General features: G+C 42.8%; 1 protein-coding gene across 1 annotated transcript in view; it reads left to right on the plus strand.

Annotated features, from left to right (window-relative positions):
- SCD5 (stearoyl-CoA desaturase 5) overlaps positions 1-26500 on the plus strand; it is a 170112-nt gene that overhangs the window by 72628 nt on the left and 70984 nt on the right. The window contains exon 2 of the mRNA XM_003832256.5: positions 21312-21442. Coding sequence (XP_003832304.1) covers positions 21312-21442 — 131 coding nt within the window. The remainder of the gene's footprint in view (positions 1-21311; positions 21443-26500) is intronic.

A 26500-nucleotide genomic window follows, 5' to 3' on the forward strand; every position in this document is an offset into this window, starting at 1 on the left:
TTAAAGCATAATAAAATAGAACAGAAAGTGTCAGTGCATTGAGTTTAGTAAGGATTAAATATTGTTTATGAAAATTGTATTTCAGTCATATTTGTGTGTGTTCTAGATTGCAACGTGTATTATATTACTTAGCGCAGGTCTCGATTTAAAAAAAAACAAACAAACAGCTTCTTCCTTAACAAGCAGAGTGAAAATAACTAGTTTTTTAATCTCAGTGTCCGGCTCAAGTTTTAATCTCGGTGTCCGGCAAACTCAAGTATGCCCAGTTGATAAAGCCCCAATTCACCTTGCTGTAAAAATCCAAGATTATTGTTTGTTTATTTATTTATTTTATTTTATTTTTTTTGAGACAGAGTTTCGCTGTTGTTGCCCAGGCTGGAGTGCAATGGCACGATCATGGCTCACCACAACCTCCATCTCCCGGGTTCAAGTGATTCTCCTGCCTCAGCCTCCCGAGTAGCTGGGATTACAGGCACGAGCCACCACGCCCGGCTAATTTTGTATTTTTAGTAGAGATGGGGTTTCTCCATGTTGATCAGGCTGTCTCGAACTCCTGACCTCAGGTGATTTGCCTGCCTTGGCCTCCCAAAGTCCTGGGATTACAGGTGTGAGCCACCATGCCTGACCCAAGGTTATTGTTTAGTAACAAACATGGTGGGAGCAAAAAGTTGTTGGGTGTTCCTCTGTTTAAGAGCCTTCTGGAAGGATGAAGTCTCCACTGGGCTGACACAGAGCCTCTGTGGCCTCTGAGGCCTGTCAGTGGAGACCCTCCAGGTGGTTTTTCCTCACTTAGGTTCCATGACTCACCTTGTCACTTGAAATCCTGCTTCCTATGGGATTGGGCCAAAATCAAATGCATCTTTCCCAGAGCTTTCTTTTCTTTTTTCTTTTTTTTCTTTTTTTGAAACAGAGTTCACTCCCATCACCCAGGCTGCAGTGCAGTGGCATGATCTTGGCTCACTGCAACCTCTGCCTCCCAGGTTTAAGTGATCTTCCCACCTCAGCCTTCTGGGTAGCTGGGACTACAGGCACATACCACCTGGCCCAGCTAATTTTTGTATTTTTTGTAGAGGTAGGGTTTCATCATGTTGCCCAGGCTAGCCTCGAACTCCTGGTTTCAAATGATCTGCCCACCTCAGCTTCCCAGAGTGCTAGGATTACAGGCATGAGCCACCATGCCCGGTCCAGAGCTTTATTTTCGAAAGGAATCATGTTTTAGAATGTCCATGGGTGAGCTAATGCTGTGACAGTAACATATGGAAGAAAAAGTACACTCATGCTACCCATAGCTGTCATTTTTGTTTGTTTGGTGAGACAAGTGGAAGGTGCTGGTATAGTACTGTGAGTGGTTGATAGTGAAATGAAAATAAAACTCAGGTATGGCTTTTACCCTCTGAAAGTTAGCATGGACGGTGCTGACAGAGTGATAGCTTTCTTTGGGCTTGAACTGAATTCACATTCAAAATTTTATTGTCACCATCAGGAGCCTGTACCCTTGAGCCCCATTAGCCCTTAGGAAAGCCTAACACCATCTAGATTTCATATCAGCTGGAAAGGTTTATTTCTGAAGTTCAGGGGAGTTATTTATGAAAGCAACAAAATATTCCGAGGATATAGATTATGGGAAAACTCCTTACTCTGGAACTATTCTGACTTGGTTTTTCTTTTTTGTTGTATTTGGCCTTCAGAAAACCCTTCCTGAATTCTTCCTGGTTATCATCCAGGTTGATAACCTTGTTGGTCTTTAAGTGTGCAATTTGAAATATAATCAACATATGTCTACCATTTTCTTTGCATGGGAGAGAGTGAAAATTGTTTCTTATTAATAGTTACCTTTATTATGTTCATTAGGAAAAACAAAATGCCATGTTCCATTTGCTCTCAGAGGCAGTGGAGGACAGGCCCCGGGGCCAAAATGTCTAGGTTCGTATCTTCCTGCTGCCACTAGCAAGCCCCACTGCTCACAGGCACAACGACAGCAGTTTTCAGGGTATCTATCACCTGTCTACCACTTACCAAGCACTTGACATTTCTCATCTTTAATCCTAAAAACAGTTCTTCCAGCTTTGTTTTGTTCTTCCCATTTTTCAGATGAGGAAACAGACTCAGAAAGCATTAGGGAAGAGCTAATCACGGCCACCACGTATATCTTTTTATATTATTCTTTTAATTTGATATTGCCTTTCCCACTTACTCTAGGGCCTACTTATTTGTGGGCAGGAAGAGGAGGTATGCATGTATTTAAGTTTAATCAGTTTGGTATTAGAAAGTCTGTACAAAGCAAGGTCTGTTTTATTTATTTATTTTTTCTAAAGATGGGGGTCTCACCATCTTGCCCAGGCTGGTCTCAAACTCCTGGGCTCCAGCAATCCTCCTGCCTCAGCCTCCCAAATTGCTGGGATTACAGGTGTGAGCCACCATGCCTGGCCTAAAGCAAGGTTTAGCCCGTACTTTCTCATGCTGGCCATCTATGTTCTGGTTCTAACGTTTGTGTGGTTGGTGTTAATGTTAGACCTAAAAAGAGAAAGATGAAATTCGGTATTTGTTATCAACTGTCAGAGACACTTGTTTTCCCCAGACTTTTATTATGTACATTTTCAAACATACAGAATTTTAAAGAATAATACAGTAAACACCCATATATCTACCACTAGATTCAATAATTATTAACATTTGCCATATTTGCTTTATTTACCTATAACTTTTTTTCTCAGCCATTTGAAAGTAAGTTGCAGATGTTGTGGCCATTTACACCTAAATGATTCCATACACATCCCCTAAAAATAAGGATATTATCATAACTTAATCTAATATCTTGTCCAGATTCAGATTTCATGTGTCCTCAGACTATCTTTTTTAATTGTTTTTTGTTTTGAGCTAGGAGCTAGTCAGGCTTTCACATTGTATTTGATTGTTATTTGTTTTCATTGTCTTTGGAACAGACCCTCACCCTTGACATTGACTTTTTGTTTTAGTTTTCTGTAGAATGTCCCACATTTTTGTGTGATTGTTTCTACCTTCCCTCTGTTTTCTGTAAACTGCGAGGTGACTCTTCCCGGCATGGTTGAAGTTAAGCATATTTGGCAAGAATGCCTGAAGGGTGATGCTGTGTGCTTCCTATTCATCATCAGAAGGTGTCCATTGCCTGCTTGTTCCACTTTAAAGTTTTTTTTAATTTTTAAGCTTTATCACGCTTATCAAACATATCAGAAAGCAAATAATCAGTGCATCTTATGGTAATCGACAAAACTGAACAAGGTAATTTTATTTACAGAAAAAAATTTAGCAAAAAAGTATATAGTACAGTCAATTGAAATGCCTGTTCATTCTTCTTAGGTATACAAGAAAGTAGAAAATAAAAGTTCTCTGCTGCCCACTAAGAAAAAACAAGTCTTTTAAAAGACTTGAATGGAAATGAGACATTTAGGGATTTGTGAAAAGAACTTCTTGGTGCGGATCCACATCTACATTTAGAATTCCACTTAGTTATTTTTAAAAATAAATAAACCTCACAAACAAGACATCACAAAGAACAGAGAGCCCTAGTGCCAAAAATTGCCAGGACCAATATGCTATTGAAACAACTGGTAGAAATGTTACAGACACCTCTTCACTATGTAATGTTCCTGTAGTTCTGAGGTGAAGGTAAACCAGCAGGAGAGAATCCTTTTTTTTTTTTTTTTTTTGAGACAGAGTTTCACTCTTGTCACCCGGGCTGGAGTGCAATGGCGCGATCTCGGCTCACCGCAACCTCTGCCTCCCAGGTTCAAGCGATTCTCCTGCCTCAGCCTCCTGAGTAGCTGGGATTACAGGCACCTGCCACTATGCCCGGCTAGTTTTTGTAATTTTTGTATTTGTAGTGGAGACGGGGTTTCACTACATTGGCCAAGCTGGTCTTGAACTCCTGACCTCAGATGATTTGTCCGCCTCGGCCTCCCAAAGTGCTGGGATTACAGGCGTGAGCTACTGAGCCCGGCCGAGAATACTTTTTTTTTTTTTTTGAGATGGAGTTTGGCTCTTGTCACTCATGCTGGAGTGCAGTGGCACAATCTCGGCTCACTGCAACCTCCGCCTCCCGGGTTCAAGTGATTCTCTTGCCTCAGCCTCCTGAGTAGCTGGGATTAGAGGCACCTGCCACCACACCTGGCTAATTTTTGCATTTTTAGTAGAGACCCAGGGTTTCACCACGTTGGCCAGGCTGGTCTCGAACCCCTGACCTCAGGTGATCCTCCTGCCTCGGCCTCCCAAAGTGCTGGGATTACAGGAGTGAGCTACCACACCCAGCTGGGAATGCTTTTTGTAAGTAGCTTTGGATTAAGTGATCTTTCACATTTTTTCTAACTATACCATCTTATCAAAAACATAACAATTACTTATTACTGAGTAAAAATAGTAGTAGCTTTTAATATTCACAACCAACCACTCTAGTGCCGACATAGGAGGCTACAAACTGTTAACATTTTTTGATCATAACTAGATGATCAAGATGGAGCCCTTTTTGGGGGAAAAAATTCCTTCTACTCCAAATTTGACACTGTTAAGAGGATATAAAGGAAAGTTAAATTATTTGAGATTTTTCACAAAAGATTTAAGAATGAAAGAATAAATCCTGCTGAAAAAAATATGACAGCCGTACCATCTGCAAAGTAAATCTTCTACAGAGGTGCAGCTTGACTCTTTTTATAGTAATAAATAAACACTGCTTAGTTCCATAAGGCACTGTCACTGCAGCTAGTGCACACTAGTGCCACCCACTGTCCCCAGCGTGCAAAAGGAAGGGTGGAGGTGCGTTCCAGTATTACTGATGCTAAGCTTCATTTCTTGGTTAAGTGGTGGCTTCCAGATGCTTGTTTTAAGATTCTATTTTCCCCTTTGCAGTTAGGAAGCAATTTAAGAGGTGATACTTCTCCCAAATCCTTTCATCTAATGATTTTAGCATTTGTATTAGTTTGCTGCTATAACAGTGTACTACAGATGGGGTGGCTTAAGCAAAAGAGATGTGTTGTCACACAGTTCCAGAGGCTAGAAGTTCAAGACGCAGGTGTGGGGAGCTTCCTCTGAGGGCTGTGAGGGAAGGATTTGTTCCAGGCCTCTCTCCTTCGCTCATAGATGGTTGCCTTCTCCCTATGTCTCTTCACACTGTTTTCCTTTTGTGTATATCTGTGTCTAAATTTCCTCTTCCTATAAGGACATCAATCACACTGGACTAGTCAACCCTTGCCTGCCCGTGACCTCATTTTAACTTGATTACCTCTGTAAACACCCTACCTCCATGTCGAGTCACATTCTGGGGCACTGGGGGTTAGGATGTCAACTTTTGAATTTCGGGGGGACACAATTGTGATTCTTGCCTGAATCTGTTATTTATTGGGGTCTTTAGGTTTCTGTGAAACAGATTCTGAGATGCAGATTTGTGTGCTGGCATATCTAGTACTGTGCTTAGAAACATCTGTGGGGGAATAAGAGCAGAATTGGACAGAGAGAGAAGCTGAATTGCAGTGCAGTTGCGACAGAGGCCTCAGCCTATATGCTACAGGGAGCTGCAAAACTGGGCAGTCCTTTGAGGTTTTTTTTTTTGTTTGTTTGTTTGTTTGTTTCTGTTTTTGTTTTAAGATGGGGTCTCACTCTGTCACCTAGACTGGAATGCAGTGCCATGGTCACAGCTCACTGCAGCCTCAAAATCCTGGGCTCAAGAGATCCTCCTACCTCAGCCTCTCTGAGTAGCTGGAACTACCGGCATGTGCCACCACCACACCCGGCTTTTTTATTTTTAATCATTTTATAGAGATGGGGGTCTTGCCGTTTTGCCCAGGTTGGCCTAGAACTCCTGGACCCAAGAGATCCGCTCACCTCGGCATCCTGAAGTGCTGGGATTACAGGCATGAGTGACTGTGCCTGGCCTGGACAGCCCTTTGGAGATGTTCCAAATTGAAGCAAAAGGCCAAATTTTGTACCCCTTTATCTACTAAGCATTGAATGCAGGCTACTGCCAGGGAGGAGGCAAGCCTTGGGCTGTGCAGCTTCCCAGGTAGGGCAATGCCTGAGGAAAGACTCAGTTGTGAGCTGTTAGGTACCGACAATCCCAGTAGTTGGGGAACGAGTGCCTGGACCTACAGAGGGTTGGGGCAGTGCTCAACAGCATCAGACACAATTGGGGATTGTAGAAGGGTGATTTCCCCCTCTAACCTGCATTTATTATTAATAATTTATGAAATTATTAATTTCTGAAAAGAAGATCTTTCCTTCATCAACTAGGAATGGATTATAGTTCTAAAAAGATAGGATAAATGCTGCTTTCTCTTTTGTCTTTGTTATTATTTTTTTTTTATTTTTGCCTTTTTTGAGACAGCATCTCACTCTGTCACCCAGGCTGGAGTTCATGATTACAACTCACTGCAGCCTCGACCTCCTGGGCTCAAGTGATCCTTCCACCTCAGCTTCCTGAGTAGCTGGGACTACAGGCATGCACCACCACACCCAACTAATTTTTTAAAAAATTTTTCTGTAGAGATGGTGTCTCACTATGTTGCCCAAGATGGTCTTGAACTGGGGCACAAATAATCCTCCCTCCTAGGCCTCCCACAGTGCTAGGATTACAGGCATGAGCCACTGTGCCTGGCCGTTTCTCTTTTAATTACCAATTTTCCAAGTCATGAATGATGTAATTCATTTATACTCAGGGTTGCATTATGACTTTTGCCTTTGTAGGCCCCTTCTCCATAAAAATATATTAAAAATCATTTTACAACTACCAGCCTGGCCAACCTGGTGAAACCCCATCTCTACTAAAAATGCAAAAATTAGCTGGGCGTGGTGGTGTGCGCCTGTAATCCTAGCTACTCAGGAGGCTGAGGCACGAGAATCGCTTAAACCCGGGAGGCTGAAGTTGCAGTGAACTGAGATTGCACCCCTGCACTCCAGCCTGGGTGACAGAGCGAGACCCTGTCTCAAAAAGAAGAAAATCATGGCCGGGCGTGGTGGCTCATGCCTGTAATCCCAGCACTTTGGGAGGCCGAGGCGGGTGGATCACAAGGTCAAGAGATCAAGACCATCCTGGCCAACATGCTGAAGCCCCGTCTCTACTAAATATACAAAAAATTAGCTGGGCGTGGTAGCGGGCCCCTGTAGTCCCAGCTACTCGGGAGGCTGAGGCAGGAGAATGGCGTGAACCTGGGAGGCGGAGCTTGCAGTGAGCCGAGATCGCGCCACTGCACTCCAGCCTGGGCGACAGAGCGACGCTCCGTCTCAAAAAAAAAAGAAAATCATATTTTACAACTGTATTGGTATAAAGACAACTATAATCTAGGCTAGATTCATGATTATGTACTTATTACTATATTCTCTTTTTATCTTTTTGAAGAAAACATATTGTGGGCTGTGAGCACTGTGCCTACTGTGTCTAGTGGGTAAGTTAGCCCTGGTAATGTCCTAGATTGAGGCCAGGCAGGTAATAAATGAAGAGGGTTGATTCAGAGTGCATGTACTACTGTATGGGGTAAACAGGGGTGTCATGTGGAGCTGTCTCAGTGGAAGGGGTATGTAGTTCCTGGAAAAAGTTGCCATGCAAGAAAGAGAGGTGGCCTGATGTTGCCAGATCTTTCCATGTTTCAGGAGAAGCCAGAAAAAGAGATTTTAAAATTTGAAATTCCCTATTTTTAATTGTTGGATCAGTTTTTTTAAAAATCTGTGGGTTGGTTGTGGCCTGGGGGCTGCCAGTTTGAGAACTCGGCTAGCAGCGAGCCCCCTGAAATGGAGGCTGCCCACTCTGATACTCCGCACCCTGGAGGAAACGGGCATGTGGAAGGTGCTCGTACGTGCTTGAGAAGGAATGAATGAATAATTGTATTTTGATAAGTCAACTCATTAAAATTAGGTTGGAATTTATGCATAAGAACCAAGTGAAGGTCAGAAAACCAAGCCTTGGAATATGCTGCAAAGAAAAAAAAAAGTCTGTCTTGGGGTTATTCACAGCAACTTAAAGCGATTTGGCAAGAATAAAAATGTGTGAAGAAACCTCTTGAAACTGGAGTTTGTGAACTAGGTCAGGCTGCCTTAATGATGCAGTCCCTAATTAGAGAACTGAAGGGGGTTTCTTGGTATCTTGAAAGAATATTGCATTATTAAATTTCATCTTTTTTTTCTATTTAAGCCAGAAACATTGTGATAACAACAACCTTGAAAAAAATGTGTTTTGTAACTTTTTGGTGGGGGGAGCAGCAAGTACACCTCGCTGCCAAATATTCTTCGTGTTTGTCCTTGGCCTGTGGCTGCCAGATAGAGAAACGTTTGGTCAGAATACACTGGGTTCACACCGATCACCATGGTGAGGGAGGGTCTGAGTCAGAAAAAAGGACGAGAGGAGGATGAAGAAATCAGGACGGAGAGATGAGGACGGAGAGAAACAGCTCCTCCCAAGAGGCTTTCCTGAACTTTTCACTTTAATTTCCAGCTCTTTTGGCTCAGAAATAAAAACAGTGATGCCTAGGGCCTCTCTCTATAGAATGTTCCCAAAGATGTCCCTCCAGAGCACAGCACTCAGCCCTCTGAGGGTCTGGTTATTGTGGTCTTTATGCTTCATTGCTGCAAAGCTGCCTGCCAGCTCTTCTGTGAAACCTTGGATTCCTGGACTTCAACCAGCAACTGTCTTTATTCCCTTAGAGAGATTGCTTTTTTTTTTTTTTTTTAAAAAAAGGTGATAATGACCCATAACTACTCAGTTCAGATGATGACAGCAGAAATTATTCTTTTTTTTTCACTTGCCTGAAATTGACCAGTTTTGGTACAGTTTTTAATTTTTATCTTCCTTCAGAGGGACCAACTTTTTATTTTATTTTATTTTATTTTTTTGAGAGGGAATCTCACTCTGTCGCCCAGGCTGGAGTGCAGTGGCACCACCTCGGCTCACTGCAACCTCTGCCTCCTGGGTTCAAGCGATTCTCGTGCTTCACCCTCCCAAGTATCTGGGATTACAGGCATGTACCATCACACCAGGCTAATTTTTGTATTTTTAGTAGAGATGGGGTTTCACCATGTTTGCCAGGCTGGTCTCGAACTCCTGATCTCAAGTGATCTGCCTGCCTCGGCCTCCCAAAGTGCTGGGATTACAGGCGTGAGCCACTGCGCCAGGCCAAAGGACCAACGTTTTTGATATTAGTTTCCTATTTATAGGCAGAGAAATTAATGAGCATGCATATACCTATAGTAATATAAAATGTATGCACATCTTCCTCTAACACACACAAACTTACTGCCCAAGATAAAATAAAAACTGAATAATTAATGAAAAGGAAATTCAGTGGGTCCATAGCACAGTAAATTACTCACTTTGTTCTCAATTTTCCCTAATGGTGATTTCGATAGTTGCATAAGATGGAGAGAGAGAGATTGTGATGGGAGTTATCCTGAATCAGAAGCAATGAATGTGTTTGCTCTTCCCCATTTCACCTCAGAGAACCTGAGCAGTCTGAGGACCCGGTTCAAAAAAAAAGTCTGTGTTGAGATCTGGGTCATCTTTTCCCTAGAGCCTCTGCTTCCTGGTCACCCAGCCTCAACCTTGCAATGTCTGCCTAGTAATAAAAATAATGGTGTTTGCAGTAATATTTATTGAAATATTGTTATATGCAAAATACCCTATACAGTGATCCTTCAGTATCTGTAGGGGGTTGGTTCCAGGAACCCTCCATGGATACTAAAATTCACAGATGCTTGAGTCCCTTATATGAAATGGCATAGTATTTGCATATAACCTTTGCACATCCTCCCATATACTTTAAATCATCTCTAGATTACTTATAATACCCAAAACAATGTAAATGCTATGTAAGTAGTTGTTACAGTATATTGTTTAGGGAATAATGACAGGAAAAAAAGGCCTGTACATATTTAGTACAGACATAACCATTCATTTTGCTTCCTCAAGTATTTTCTTTCTTTCTTTCTTTTGTTTCTTGAGACTGAGTCTAGCTCTGTTGCCCAGGCTGGAGTGCAGTGGTACGATCTCGGCTCACTGCACCCTCTGCCTCTCAGGTACAAGTGATTCTCCTGCCTCAGCCTCCTGAGTAGCTGGGATTACAGGCGTACGCCACCATGCCTGGCTAATTTTCATAATTTTAGTAGAGACGGGGTTTCACCATGTTGGCCAGGCTGGTCTCGAACTCCTGACCTCAAGTGATCCGCCCACCTCGGCCTCCCAAACTGCTGGAATTACAGACATGAGCCACCACGCCCAGGCTTCTTCCTCAAATATTTTCAGCCCACAGTTGAATCCACAGTTGAATCCACAAATGTGGAACCCATGGATAAGGAGGGCTGACTGTATGTATTTTCACTTAAGTCCCCCAACAACACTTTGATGTAGTCTTTTGTTTGTTTGTTTGTTTGTTTACAGATAAGAGAACTGAGACTAAGAGACAGTAAGTCGGTATCACCCCAGCTAGGAAATGGCAGAGGGGCAGTTCCAGATTCCCTGTGAGCTCCCTCCCTTCTGTGTGGAAGGAGCTGACATTCTCCGTGAGTTCTTCCAGGGAGCTTTGATTCCCATGCCTAGTAAATGATCTCCCCGACACCCGGAAGAGAAGCTTTGTGTTATTTGAGGGAAAGGAAGAGTCTTCGAAGGAGAGAGGAAGAAGCCACAGGGGAAATCATGGAACGCTCTCAGGCTGAACTAGTTTATGCTATCGAATAGTTTTTTCTCAAGGGCTTGCCTTGGTATCATTGTACTGAACAAATATTAGCAGATCAAAAAAAAATGATAACATTGACTTTTTTTGGTAAAATATTACACAATTGACAGCTCCAAATATAGCTCTCCTTATACTTGAGTGTGGCCACAAGTACCAGTTGCCAAACATTTTCAAAAGTGGACTGGAAGCAGAACAGCCTTAGTCTTTGTCATTTTCTTTCTCCTCCCTTCCCCAAACCATTCAGTTTAGTCATCTTGTTTTACATGCTGTTGGTCAAGAGCTAGGCTGTCAGCATCATCCTATGACAGCTAAGAGTTCTTAACTTTCTGGTCATCAAGTTTTTCCTCTTATCAATGCATCTCTTTTCCTTCACGAGACCTCATTTCCCACACCAAGGCATGAAGGTATAAGCCAGAGTTATGACCCCTGTCTTGTCAGTATGAGGTTCTAGAATATATGTGTGTATTTTAAAGCTCCTCAGAAAATTATGATACAGGTAGCCTGGCGCCAGAATGGTGTTTGAGACACCCTTATTTTTTTTTTATTAATGAGGAAATTGAGGCCCAGAGTGATGAGTAACTTGTCAAGGGCCTTCCAGTTCCTAATCTAGGCTCTGGATGCTGAAAATAACCCAGATAGAAGCCAGAGGAAGCCCATCGATTCAGCACAGGCCGGCCTCCTGGGGCACAGAGCAGCATGAGAAGGGAGGGTGTGTGTCTGCCAGGGGTGCATGGAGAATACTCAGCCCAACGTCTTCCATTTCTGCTCATTATCACTCATCTTCCACAGCCTTCAGATCTGTCGTTCTGAATCTGATCACATGATTTTTTTTTTTTCAGACGGAGTCTCGCTCTGTCACCCAGGCTGCAGTACAGTGGCATGATCTTAGTGCACTGCAACCTCTGCCTCCTGGGTTCAAGCAATTCTCGTGCCTCAGCCTCCCAAGTAGCTGGGATTACAGGCGTGTGCCACCACACCCGGCTAATTTTTGCATTTTTAGTAGAGGCGGGGTTTCATCATGTTGGCCAGGCTGGTCTCGAACTCCTGACCTCAAGAGATCTGCCTGCCTCAGCCTCCCAAAGTGCTGGGATAACAGGTGTGAGCCACTGCGCCTAGCCTCACATGAAATTCTTTATGGTATCCTATTGTTCTCAAGATCAGTTCTATCTCTCTAGCTATATACAGGTTGAGTATCCCTTATCCAAACTGCTTGGGTTCAGAAGTGTTTTAGATTTTATATTTTTTCAGATTTTGGAATATTTACCATATACTTACTGGTTGAACATCCCTAATTCAAAAATCTGAAATCCAAAATGCTCCAATGAGCATTTCCTTTGAGCATCATGTGGGTGCTCAGAAAATTTCAAATTTTAGAACATTTCAGATTTTCAGATTAGGGATGCTCAACCTATATGAGTCTCTTCCAGACCTGGCTCCTTGCCTGTTTTACTCCCTTCATTTTACCCCCACAGCCCCCTGCCCTGGAGCCAAACCAAACCACTTGCTCCTGCTTGAACACACACAGCCTTCACACCTCCATGCCTTGCTAACAGCAGTCCCTCCTTCATGAGCTCATGCTTCAGGTGCTCCTGTAGTACCTGGGTCTCTCCTTCAGAGTCCCTGTCACCCAGTAATGATTTGTTCAGTGTTTACCTAGAGACTGCCCATGAGTAAAGGGACTACACCTATCTTGTCTGGACCTGGATAAGAGCAGTTTTGATTGGGGGCAGCTATGAGGGGAGAAAGACCAAAACCTGATTGAGTGGGTTTAAGAGAGAATGGAAAGAGAACTGCAACCAGTGATTAGAGACAATATTCAGTAAGTTTCACTGTAAAGGGGAATAGGGAAATGGAATAGGATCCAGGTGGGGAAGTGGGGTCAAGAGAGGTTTTTAAATTTTGCTTTTTAACATAAGAGAAGTAACAGCATGGCTGTAGGCTGTGGGAATAATGTAAGTATGTGGGGCGGTGTTGATGATACAGACAGGCAGACAGGAATTTCTGAGTAATGTATGGGTAGGATGAGTGGATGTGATGCACAAGGGAAGGGCCAGACTTAAAGAGAGAGTGGCTTGGCCATGTGCAGTCATGTAGCGATCATAGAGTACCCAGGCTCAGATGCTGGGTGGTAGGTAGAGGTGGTGGAGCCTGGGGAAGTTCTGATATTCTTACTGAAATCAGAAGCAAAGTTATCAGGTGAGTAAGGCAGGGAGGTGTCAGGGGTGATGTGATCAGAGCAGGTATGAGGTCAATGTCTAGGAGAGAGGGACCGCATATGGATCGGGGAAATATAATATGGTTGCTGGGTAATATTAAAGCCCAATTGAGGTTAGTGGTCATGATTTTAAAGTGAAACCAATCAACATGGTTGAGTATTTTTCTCTGGTTGAGTTAGTTGCACAGATGCCAGCTGAGAATACATGGAAAGACAGACACAATCCCTGCCCTCCTGGAGATGATGTTTCAGTAAGGGCAGATAGCACTGGACCAGTAATTCCTTATTTAATAACAACGTGACAATTGCTGTACTGGTTAACACAGAGGGCAACAGAGTATCTAACAGGAGTGCCTGTCTGAAGTGAGCCATGTATATACTGAATGAAGTCCTGGAACGATCCAAAATCTTGCCTTCTTTTTTGTTTGAATTACAAACTGTGTGGTGCAGTAGCAGAGTAGTAACAACGTATGCTATAATTTTGTGTTTCTTAGTGATCTGCTATGACTTTCATGCTTATTGCTATATAAGCTGTAAATCAACCAGGAAAAGTAGCAGTTGCCCAGTATGTTACAACCGTGTAAATGGACCTAACCCAAGGCAGGAAGGACACTTGAGGAAAATAAGCAGTATGTATAAAAGGCATGAAATATATCCTCTCTCTCTCTCCTGTTCTATCTCCTTGTCATTTAATCTTCCTAGATGTGGGCAGTTGCTTAAAGATTCATGCTGTGGGTTGAGAGAACATATCTTTCTGCAGCTCATATGCAGCACAGTAGACGGTGGCTTAGTGGAGGGAGGTAGATGGCAGAGAGGAGCTGCTGGTTATTGTAAGTATAATAGAATTTAGAAGGTTTTAATAGTAAGAAGAAACCCTTTGCTTCTCAGCTTGCAGTCTCCAACACCCTTGAAAATGTTCGGATTTTGAAAGAGTTGTTGAAATAGTACCTACATGGAAATCACCTCTGAATCTTGAACCTTGTATACCCAAACTTTTCAAGGGAAGATGTAAGATTTAACTGAGGTTCTTTGTGGTGCTATTGCATGAGATAAGTAGCCATAGAGGTCCTTGCCCTGTCACTGGCAGCCCTTTATCAGACACACACACATGTGCGCATGCACACACATACACACACATTCATTCTCTCTGTCTCTCTGATCTGGCTGGTCAGAGAAACACTCAGGGACTCTGGGCCAGCAGCATCAGCACCTGCCACAAGCTCTTTAGAAATACAAGTTGAGGCCAGGTGTGGTGGCTCACGCCTGTAATCCCAGCACTTTTGGAGGCCAAGGCGGGCAGCTCACAAGGTCAGAAGTTCGAGACTAGCCTGGCCAACATGGTGAAACCCAGTCTCTACTAAAAATACAAAAATTAGCCGGGCGTGATGGCACACGCCTGTAATCCCAGCTACTTAGGAGGCTGGGGCAAGAGAATGGCTTGAACCCGGGAGGCAGAGGTTGCAATAAGCCGAGATCACGCCATTGCACTCCAGCCTGGGCGGAGCCTGGGCGACAGAGCGAGACTTCATCTCAAAAAAAAAAAAAAAATATATATATATATATATATATATATATTAGTTGGTCCCCCTCCCCAGACCTATTGAATCAGAATCTCTTGGGCTGGGGTCCTGCAACTGCACTTTACTAAGATCCCCTGCCTTAGATTGTATCCTGGCTGTATCACTGTCAAGTTTTCTTCATCTATAAGATGGAGATCATAATGGCACCTACCCCCTACACTTGTGGTGAGTATTAAATGAGTTACTGTGTATAAAGTGCTTAAAGAGGGCCTGGCACATGGAAAGCTCTCAGTCAATGGTAGCTGTTATTATTATAGGGCACATGAAAATGTGAGAATCAGTGATACTATTGATCTCACACCATAGTCCTTTGTTTGCAGCTTATTTATGAAATAATATCAGAAATAAATTACTCCTGCTCCTAGAGCTCCCCATGAAACTAGAGAGGTGCAAAGAAGCAAGGACAGGTGCAGTCAAACCCAGAGAATGAACAAGGCTTGGTTTCAAGAAGAGCTTTCCTAAGAATTTAGCGATTCTCTACCTTGTCACTATTGACATGTTTGACATTTAGGGCTGGATTTTTTTTTTTTAAGACAAGGTCTTACTTTATCACCCAGGCTGGAGAACAGTGGTGAGATCCTGGCTCACTGCAGCCTCCACCTCCTGGGCTTAAGTGATCTTCCTACCTAAGCCCCACAAGTAGCTGGAACTACAGGCACGTGCTACCACGCTTGGCTAACTTTTTGTAGATACAGTGTTTTGCCTTGTCATCCAGGCTGGTCTCAAATTCCTGAGCTCAGGTAATCCACCTGCCTTGGCCTTCCAAAGTGCTGGGATTATAGGCATGAGCCACCGCGCCATCCTGGATGTTCTGTACATAGGCAGCTTCCGTGCATTGTGGGATGCTGAGCAGCATACCTGGCTTCCACCCACTAGATGCCAGTAACACCCTTCAAGTTTTGGGTTGCAACACCCAATAATGTCTCAAAACATTGCCAAATGTAGGGGGTCACGGTGGGGAGGGGAGGCAAAATCTCTGCCTCCTCATCAGAACCAGAAGTTTATAGTGATGAAAAGTGTGGGTGTCTTCAGAGTGGGTTATCAGGGAGGGGATCTTTTCAGAAACAGAGCATGGCATTCATGCATGGGGCAATAATATGTGCCGGTGCTTACTGCTTGCCAGGCACGGTTCCAATTTTGCATGCAGTACCCCTTTTAATCTTTACAACAAACCCAGGAGGCAGGTACTATTTTCCCTACTTTACACATGAAGAAACCAAGCTTTAGAGAAATTGTCACAGTGATAAGTGATTTATCAGGGATTCAATCCCAGGGCCATTTTAGCCATGATGCTGTATTGCTGAGCACTACATATATGCGCTTCTCTCTCTCTCTGTCTCCTTTTCTCTTTGTCTTGTTTTCTCTCTCTCTCTCTCATTTTCTCTCTCCCTCTCTCCTTCTCTCTCTCTCCCTCCCTCCCTCTCTCCCTCTCCAACAACGGGGCTATAGGCCTTTGCCTATCTATCTTCAGAACCTGGGAAGGTCTAGAGAGGAGAAACAGTCACTAATTGGCCAGAGCCCAGAACTGACTTTCAAAACACTTGAGCTGACTGGAAAAGCAGACATCAAAGTACAGTGCCTTCTTCCATGTTCCCCCTCCTCAACCCAGGGGTCACCCTCTCCCAAGAAGCCTTCACCCTCTGTTGGCTTCCCCCTCCTCTCCTCAGTTCTCTGGGGAAAAACAGCTCCCCACTGCACACCCTGAGCCATAGCCCAGCACCCAGATATCAAAGACTCTGCAGCTGAGAGCCTAGGGGGCAGCTCTCACCATCAAAGGGAGCTGGTGGGGAGGTGGGGCGGGTGGAGTGTGAACAGGACTCTGAGTTCACATGAAAGGATGACATTGTCTCCTGATCCGAGGGTCACTTTGCATTTACTGAGGCCCCATGGAGAGTCAGCATCTGGTGGTGGGTTGCAGAGAGCAGTGCTCTCTGGATCTCATCTCTCTGTTTGTAAATCGAGAGGGTGGGGACACATGGTGTCTAAGAGAGGGTGTACCTTATGAGGCAGGAGTTTCTCAGTCCTGGTTTTGCATCAGAATCATCTGCCGAGAGAGAGATGCCTGCTGTCTGGCCCCCATTTCTGATGCAGTCGGATGTTTAAGATCTCAGGTGACTGTAATGCACAGCCAGGGTGGAGAACCACTGCACTTGCCTGAAAGGGCTTGAGGTTGGACTGATCTGGTGTTGGAGTTCTGGCTTTATCACTTAGAGGTCCCAAGGCATTTATTTAATGTCTCTGGGTCTCAGTTTTGCAAATCTGTAAAATGGAAATTATGATATCTACCTCATAGGAGTAAAACAGGAAAATTAGGTACATTGGTAAAGTGACAGCCCAGGGCAGGCCGTCAGTGAGTCTCCACTCCCTTCTCGCTTTCTGTTAGGCAGGGATGTTCCTCACCTGCTGATGGACACTTGGATTATTTCTGCCTTCTGGCTATTGTGAATAATACTGCTATGAACATGGATATATAAGTATCTGTTTGAGTCCTATCACTGCTCTCAATTCTTTTGGGTAAACATCTAGAAGTGGAATTGCTGGAACAAATGAAAAGTTTATGTTTGATGTTTCCTTCCATCCATGGATCCTCTTTTCCAACCTCAGGGCTTTGCATCTGTGAGTCCCTCTGCCTGATCTTGCCTCCTCTGGACCTTGCTCAGTTGACTTCTTATCTTTTAAGTGTTAGCCTAAATTCTTGTTTCTTCTGCAAAGCCTTCTTTGGCCCCCCAAACTAAATTATCCACTTTTTGATCTCTCTTATATTATTCTGTTCATTTGCTCTGTAGCACTTTCCATACTTTGTCATTATATAGCAAGTAACTTACTTTTCAAACTCCTGTTAAACTCCCAGTTCTGAGCTCAGTGGCTGGTACATAATAGCAGCTCAATGAAACTATCTCATAAAGTCTCATAAACTGGCACTCATGTTTATGACAAGCCGAGGCTGAATGGTATGCAGAATGATGGTGTAGGTATTACAGGCAAGGGAGTAACTTGGAAGGGCATAAAGGAAAACCAGAATTTTGACTTTCAGATTTTGTTTTGAGCTGGCTAAAAGGACGTGATTCATTCAAGTTCCTCCTGCTAGGATGAACTCTGCTTCCAGGGCACAGGCAATCAGCAGGGGCATTTAGATGTGGGCTCTTCCTGCCTTAGATTGTATCCTGGCTCTATCACTGTCAAGTTTTCTTCATCTATAAGATGGAGATCATAATGGCACCTACCCCCTACACTTGTGGTGAGTATTAAATGAGTTACTATGTATAAAGTACTTAAAGAGGGCCTGGCACATAGAAAGCTCTCAGTCAATAGTAGCTATTATTATTATTATTTATTAATGTTCACTCTGATGCTATAGAGATACAGATTATAAGCGAGGGTTAGAGAGCTCGGCCAAGTGCTTCCTTCTGTCGAGCACTCAGGGATGGCTCTTGAAGGGGGCTGTCCATCTCTTTCTCTGATCAGGTCCAGGATTAAGGGAGTTTTAACTTTTGCTTTTTAGCATCCCTCTAGGACTGTTCTCTGTCATATAGTCAGGAGGGGGTCACTACAGTCATTATCAAAACAGTGTACCAAATAGGGAAATCAGGACAGATAGGAGGTTGTGCCTTCCACACAGAAGCCAAACGAGCTCTGGACTCTGCCTCTTCCCATCCCTGGCTGCTAGATCTTGGGCTTGTGGTGCAAGCATGGGCAACAAGGTACTTCTGCCTTGGAATCCTGGGTGGTCTTGATAGCTTCAGGCATAGGTATAGGGTCAAACAGAGGCTCTTCTTGGCCTCTGTGGAAGATTCAAGGGTCCAAGTTATGACACATGTCTGGTGGTGGCAAGTATCTAGGGGTGGTGATGCCTGTGGGAGCATCCTAGGCCAATGGTTGGTTTTTGATTGCTTTGTTCTGTTTTGGGACGGGTCTATTTTATTTTACAGTAAGAAAATATATATAATAACAAAATCCAATGGGAACTCAGTAATTGTTTCTTTAAATAATGGATTTTTGAGCTATAACTCATACTGTACAACTCACCTATTTAATGTATACAAGTCATGTGTTTTTAGTATATTTGCAGAATTGTGCAACTGGCCCTAAAATAAATTTTAAAACATTTTTATTCATAGAACCCATTAGCAGCCACTCCCTTCTTCCCCTTGCCTCCACCCCCTACCCCATGCAACACCAGCCTGTTTACTTTCCCTATAGATGATAAACTATTCTACAATCAGGATTTAAGATGTACCTTCCTTCCATGAATGAAAGGTTCCTGCTTATGTTTTGTATTCAAGTTATCTATTGTTGCATAACAAATTACCCCCAAATTTAGTAGTGTAAAACAAAACATATTTATTTTCTTACAGTTTTTGTGGGACAGGAGTCCAGGTACAGCTTAGCTGGATCCTCTGCCCCAAGATCTCCCACGAGGCTGCAGGGTGTTGGTCAGGGCTACAATCTTGCCTGAAGGCTCAACTGAGGAAGGATCTGCTTCTAAGCTCACTCATGTAGTTGTTGGTAGGATTTGGTTCCTTGAGGGCTGTTGGACTGGGGGCCTCATTTCCTTACTGGCTGTTGGCTGGAGGAATCCTCAATTCTTTGCCACATGGGCCTCCCCAACATGGCAGCTTGCTTTATCAAAGCCAGCTCAAGAGAGAATCTGCTAGCAAAACAGAAGTCACAATCTTTTGTAAACTAATCGTGGAACTGATATTCCCTCAATATTGCTATATTCTCTTGGTTAGAAGCAAGTTACTAATAGGGAAGAGACTACACAAGGCCATGCATGCCAGAAGGTGGGGAGCACATGGACCATCTTGGAGGTGGCATAGTAGCCTGTCCTGCAGGACCGTCCGTGAGTTCTCTAGGCTGCTCCATATATTTTTTAATTCCTGCTTTTGTTTTTGTTTTTGGCTTGAGCTAACCAGAATCAATGACTCTTGTTTGCATCCAGACTGCCATACTTGTTTGTTGCTTATAATTCTGTCATTTTGTGATTCTGGTTTCTATTGATTTAGCACCTTTCTCTGTGAGGTATGAGCTACTTGGTAAAGTATTTGGCATTACCCATTACTCCTTTTATCTCCTCAAAGTCACAAGTTCTTTGTCTGAATATTTCATTACCTCAGATGCAGCTAGTAAGCATCCATCTGAACACTTGTTTGAATATGAGTCTCCACAAGGATCATAGAAGAGAAATTAAGAACAGAGAATTAGCACTGTCAAAATAGGAAAACTGAATCCTGTTAATGGGACAGCCCATGAATCCTCACATTCAGCCCAGGCTTTTTGTGTTTTCTCCTCATTTGGGTCATGACCAGAGGGTTGGTTTCCTCCCAAGAGCTTCAGCAGAATTTAAGCGTCAGAAATCCAGTGCAAGCTAGATTAAGCAAGAAAATGAAGTCTGTTGGCTCTGGTAACTAGGACACACTGTGGAGGCTCCCAGGATCAAAAGAAGAATGACAGAGCTCCTAGGTCAGCAACCAGTGGCTCAAGGCAGGTTTAGCTCTTGTGGGCATCTTCATTGTCTTCATGTCTCACTTTCTTGGCCTCAAGATTTGCTATTGTAATCAGGTTTTCTCAGCTTGGTAATATGTAATCTTTGGTAAACCCCAGCTTAGGCTTTGAGCCAGAAGAGGGAAAAGGATTGGCTCAGGTGTTTATTCTCATGTCTGGGAAGACAGGGCAGTATACTAGGCCAGGGCCAGGTCACATGGCCAAATTCCAGTTGTTAGAAGAAGGACCATGGGAAACCGACAGCCACTACTGCACAGTACAGGCGCTGCTGTGAACCATTGTTGGTGCCATAGGGATAGACAGACAACCATGCAAGTGATCCCTAAATTATTGGAGATTCCCAAAAGGACAAGACAATGTCTGTGGTAAAGGTCTGACTGGGAAATGTGGATTAGAGTGATCCTTTTTTAGCCAATGTTTTTCATGGAGTCTTGGAATTAATTTTATTGCACCCAAGGTCCAGCCTACTGGCAAAATAGAATCACATTGAATTTTTCCATTCTAGATTTTACTTGTTCCCTGACTACTTGATAGTTGAAAAAAAATGTTAATAGAGATAAGAAGGCCAGGGATGACAAGGAAAATGACTGTCCATTTCATGGACTCATGACCAAGGTTAAATTACAATAACAAAGGAGGCCAGAGCTTTTTATTTACTGCAGCTTTCTGTGATTTGTGGGCAGATTGTTGTTTGTGTTTTGCTTTTAACCTTTCAAGTAAGGAATGATTTGTCATGTTCATGAAAACCACATGTATTCAGGGACCGTTTATTCTTAGAGTTAAGGGTAAATCTTGTTTTTAGAACCAAATAAATATAGATTGAGATCAAGATCAGTCAAACACTTCTGGAAGATGTAATATTGTGCTCTCTTTAAATATGTTTATTGATACCAATAATGGGCACTGCCACTTAGAAATATGCTCTTCACATAACACTCACCCTGTCATGGGTGCCAATTAAGAGGTGAGGTAGAGCTCAATCTCCACCCTGCCAAGAGTGTATGTGTGAAATTGAATTGCAAATGTACGTTGACATGGTTGTGACTTTGCATCAAGACTGGCAAGAAACATTAGCAAATAAAAGATTTGCTGTAGGGAAGGATATTCAAAGGTCAAAGTTTGCTGAAGAAAGTTCTCTGCTTATGCATGGTACTGGGATGCTACAAATCAATAAAAAGGCTGCCTCCTCTCAAGTTATTGATTCTTCATGTTGCAGATTTCTCCCCTGACACCATTTCACGTGTGTCCCTGTTCAGGAGAGAAAAAGCATGGGGGGTGTTTGAAAGCTCAGGGACCATTATTGACGTTGTCCCTGCTTGTGTCTTGCAGCCTACTTCTGCTTCCTCCTGGCCGCTCTGGGTGTGACAGCTGGTGCCCATCGCTTGTGGAGCCACAGGTCCTACCGGGCCAAGCTGCCTCTGAGGATATTTCTGGCTGTCGCCAACTCCATGGCTTTCCAGGTGAGGATGGAGGGTCCTCTCTGTGTTGGGAGACCCAGTGCAGATGGCAGTATGGGAGGAGGGGAAAGATGGGCTGACACCCCTCCACCCCTGTCCTAGACTCAGTGTTCAGGCCCCAAGCACACCCAGTCTGTCCCAAGTTTTTATCTCTTTGTAGCTTTTAGATACAGTAAAATGTCCCCTGGGGGGGTTTTGTGCCCTAAGGCATGCTGAACTACTGAGGGGAAAGGAGACTCCTCTATCCAGAGCCCATGCTGTGAACATACCCTGAAAGCCTCAACATTTTTCCAGCCCTAACCAGGAGCCAAGTTCTGTGATAAGCACACTGGTATGCATATAGTATTTGATCCGCACAGTAGCCCTGTGAGCTAGATGTTACATGTGTCCCATTTTACAGATGAGGAGAATGAGGTTCAGTGAGGTTAAAGAACCTGCCCAAATCATATGCCTAAAAAGCAGTACATTCAGGGCTAGGCAAATGCAGGCCAGCCTGACTCCAAGTCATTGCTCTTACAACGCCTAGTCCCGAGGTTGCCCTGCGAGGTCATGGTGGAAAGACTATTCCATCTGAAGTTTGAAGACGCGGGGATTTTACTCTGATGGGTGCTAGCTGTGAATCACTTCCTCAACTTCAGTTTCTTTATCTATAAAAAGAAGAACAAAACTTCATTCTCAGGGTTGTTATAAAATCAATGAAAACTGCAGGGAGCTATAAAAATGTAAGAGACGGTCATCACTGCACTAGGATTGGGCCATATTCTTTAAGACTATTCCAGTCCTAGACCATTCCCCACCTCCTTGGGTACTTTCCTTGGGTACTTTTGGTTTGGTCATGGATCTCTGTTTTCCCAATTCCTAATCTGAGTGAGAACAACTTGTTTTCAAAATTTCTGCCCACATTATGAGTGTAGATGATTCCGGGCCCCGTGCATTTTCACTCATTGGGAAGGAATGGTGATTGCGAAAAGTGCTCTAGAGTCCAGGGAGACGGGTGACCCAGGAGCTTCCCTGTGGCCCTCAGACACACAGCTCATGTGGCCACCTCTGCCATGGGCCTTCCACTCCTACGAGACAACCTGATGCGGAATATTTCACTAAGTGCTCTTGTAGCTCAGAATTCATTTCCTTATTTTAGGCATCTTTCACACAGTTTGACTTTTCATAAGGTAAATAGGATATAACACAATAGGTCAATTAGGAACCACAATTGGTGGTGTGTATATATACTGCTTGTAATTCAAGCACATCAGGTATTAGTACTGAGGTCCTAGGAAATAAGCTATTAAGCATAAGGGAGCAGTGGGCAGCTTCCTGGTTCCATGTTCATTTGTTCACCACTGGCAGTGTGAACTATGCTGCACTTTATTTTGACTTCAGCCATCTTATTTCAGTGTTGGTTGTGCTTTCAAAATAATAATTGACTTAGGTCTTAGATGACGTTGAGGACCTAACTTGATAATTTTCATTTCTTGTGTTCAAGCAATTCTTTCTTTATAGCCTCCAATGACACACTCATGTAGTTATAAAACATTTCTATTATTGGACTTTTTTTCAAAGATAAATAACTTGTAGCTGAAGCCTAAAACTCTGATTTTTTTTTCTCATGAAACTACTTGTTTATAACTCAAAATTTGAAAACCTAAGTTTTCTTAACAAAACACCACATAACAGAATATTAGACTGTGATTTTAAATTTATTTTAGGGAGAAAGTACACTGTAGATGGAAGTACCCAGGTCCTAGAATAAATTCTTGGCTCTGCCATTTGCTAGATGTGAGCCTTTCTGCAAGTATCAGTTCCTTTATCTGCAAGGGGAGGATAATATTTGCCTCACAGAGTTGCTAGGAAGATAAAATAATGAATAAAAAGTACCAAGCTTATAGTAGCAATCGGTGAATATTGTTCTCCCCTTCTCTTTTATGAGAATTGATATATTGTTTAATTGGTTTCTGTATGCTAATGTCTGTCATATAGAAAACAATTAATGATTGTTAGGTAAATAAAAAAATAAATGAACAGCTTTAAAATGTAGTTTTAGAAACCATCAAATTTGAACTATGCATACTTTTTCAAGGCCCACATTTGTAGTGGATTTTTAAAATTCATTCAACGAATACTTATTGAGTACCTACTGTGTGGCAGACACTGAGAAGGCACAGTGAGAATAACAATGAGCAAAGAGTCACAAGCCTCGCCTTCATGGAGCTTTTCTGTCTAGTAGGATATTAGAATCCCCAAAGTTTCCCAGTGGAAATTTCAGTGTTTCATGGACCTGGGGTTTTATAACAATGTCACTTAGACCTAGGTGGAAGGTACCTCTCTAAGATCAGATTAGGGCCAGTTTCCATAACATGCAGAACTGTGTCAGTGGGAGAGAACTAGAACAGAACTAGAACTAGTCAGTGTCTAGAACAATTTTATTTAAACCACTTAACCCTATGAGGAGAACAACCTGGGGAAGTGAAAAAATGCTATGATCTGCCAGTGTAGGATGGTGACTTACAACCCTGACTTAATGCAGTCATTGATTTAGTTTCCCTTTGATAATCCATGGGTTTTTAAAGATAGTTTCAAAGATTCTCTCTCTTCTCTACTTCACCAGAATGGTCATGCCATTGGCCAAAATGGACAAGTCATGCCATAGCTGTCTCTGTTTGGGATCAGCAGGGCTTTTGCTAGATGCTACAAACAAGACCTTGAGCATTAAGAACAGTGTTCTTAACGTTGAGACTTAAACATTTTAAACTCCTTTTCTTTTTCTTCTATAGAAGATGTATGTATGGGGCTGAGATGCAATAGTAGGAAAGGTGGAGATACTTTTAGTCTAAAAAAACGATGATGGGCTGGGCGTGGTGGCTCATACCTGTAATCCCAGCACTTTGGGAGGCCGAGGCGAGTGGATCACCTGAGATCAGGAGTTCGAGAGCAGCCTGGCCAACATGGCAAAACCCCGTCTCTACTAAAAATACGAAAATTAGCTGGGCATGGTGGTGCATGCCTATAGTCCCAGCTACTTGAGAGGCTGAGACAGGAGAATCACTTGAATTCGGGAGGCAGAGGTTGCAGTGAGATGAGATCACACCACTGCACTCCAGCCTGGGCGACAGAGTGAGATTCCATCTCACAAAAAAAAAAAAAAAAAAAAGATGATGATGGGGCAGGAATGCCTGATAAGGAGCTATAAAATCCTCTGTCCCCTCTGAACCTGAACGCTTGTATTCAGCAAAGATCTCCTGAGTTCCTCTATGGTCTATCCTCCTTCCTTGCCAGTAGGGTGAAGTCAACCTAAAGACTGCTTGCAACTTCCTTATAATTTGCTCCAAGTCAAAGATGGACCCAGGTGAGAGATGCCTGTTCTCCAAGAGTTAAGTTTTCACAAGGAAGAGCCAGGATTCAGATTTGTGCTGTCACGCTCATGCATCTGCTTCTGCTGGCTACATCTGGGTCTCTCACAGACCCAGTCCAACCAAAAGCACCTACTAGATGCTTCAGCCCACTCCCTCGTGGCTCATATTTCCTTATCAAGTCATGGTAATGAGGCATTGGATTGAGAGCTGGAAGAGAACTAAAGGGATTTAGCTTAAATTCTCATATTTTACAGAGGAGTAAACAGAGAATACCAGTGACTTCTCGAAGTTCACACAGCTAATTAGTGGATAGACAGACTGAAACCCCACTGTCCTGATTCAGGCCACCCACTGGATATTCTTATGTGCTGTCCTACAGCATGATTTCTAAACAACATAGAGTTTAGTCTTTTTTTTTTTTTTAATCCTCTCTGACAGTCTGTCTTTTAATTGGTATATTTAGACCATTCACACTTAAAGTAATTATTGATATACTTGGACTAATACCTACCAAGTTACCAATTATTGGTATAGTTGGGTCAATATCTACCAAGTTTCTGTTTACCATTTGCTGCTCTTTTTCTTACTTTTTATTTGTGTATTCTACTCTTTTTCTATTTTTATGTGGTTTTAATGGACCATTTTGTGTAAGTCTGTTTTCTCTCCTCTCTTAACATATGAATTATACTTCTTTTTAAAAATTTTTATGGATTGCCCTAGAATTTGCAATATACATTTACAACTAATCGAAACCCACTTTCAAATAACACTGTACCACTTCATAATAGTACCTGCAGTAGCACAAGGACTTTCTAACAGTGTATTCCCAATTTCTCCCTCCTGTCTTCTACGACATTGTTGTCATTCATTTTACGTATCCATAAGCTATAATCACTAAACAAATTGTTACTATTCTTATTTTGAACAAATTGTTATGTGTTAGATTAAGAATAAGAATAATAAAAGTTTCTATTTTACCTTCACTTATGTAGATCCAGGTTTCTGATATAATTTTTCTTCTCTCTGAAGAACTCTTTTTACCATTTTTTGCAAGGCAAGTATACTGGTGACAAATTCCCTCAATTTTGGTTTGTCTGAGAATGTCTTTTTTTTTTTTTTTTTTTTTTAGAGACAGGGTCTCACTCCGTCACCCAGGCTGGAGTGCAGTGGAGCAATCATGGCTCACTGCAGCCTTGAACTCCTGGGCTTAAGCGCCCCTCCCACCTCAGCCTCCCTAGTAGCTAGGACTATAGGCACATAGCACCACACCCAGCTTGAGAAAGTCTTTATTTCTACTTCATTTTCGAAGAGTAATTTTGCTGAGTACAGAATTCTAGGTGGGTGGATTTTTCTCTTTCAACACTTAAATACTTTATTTCACTCTCTTCTTGCTTGCTGGTTTCTGAAGAGAAACCTGGTATAATTCTTCTCCTCACTCCTTTATAGGTAAGGAGGGATTTTTTCCACTCTGGATTCTTTCAAGATTTTCTCTTTGTCTTTGATTTTCTGCAGTTTGAATATGATAATACCTAAGTATTAGCTGGGCATGGTGTAAACCCTAGGTGTAGGGTTTTTTGGTATGTATCCTGCTTGGAGTTTTCTGAGTGTCCTGGATCTATGGTTTGGTGCTTGTCATTAATTCGGAAAATTCTCAGCCATTATTACTTAAATATTTTGTTTTTCTTTTTTATCTTTTTTGAGATGGAGTCCC

This window comes from Pan paniscus, chromosome 3, assembly GCF_029289425.2.
Source record: "Pan paniscus chromosome 3, NHGRI_mPanPan1-v2.0_pri, whole genome shotgun sequence".
Classification (NCBI taxonomy): Eukaryota; Metazoa; Chordata; class Mammalia; order Primates; family Hominidae; genus Pan; species Pan paniscus.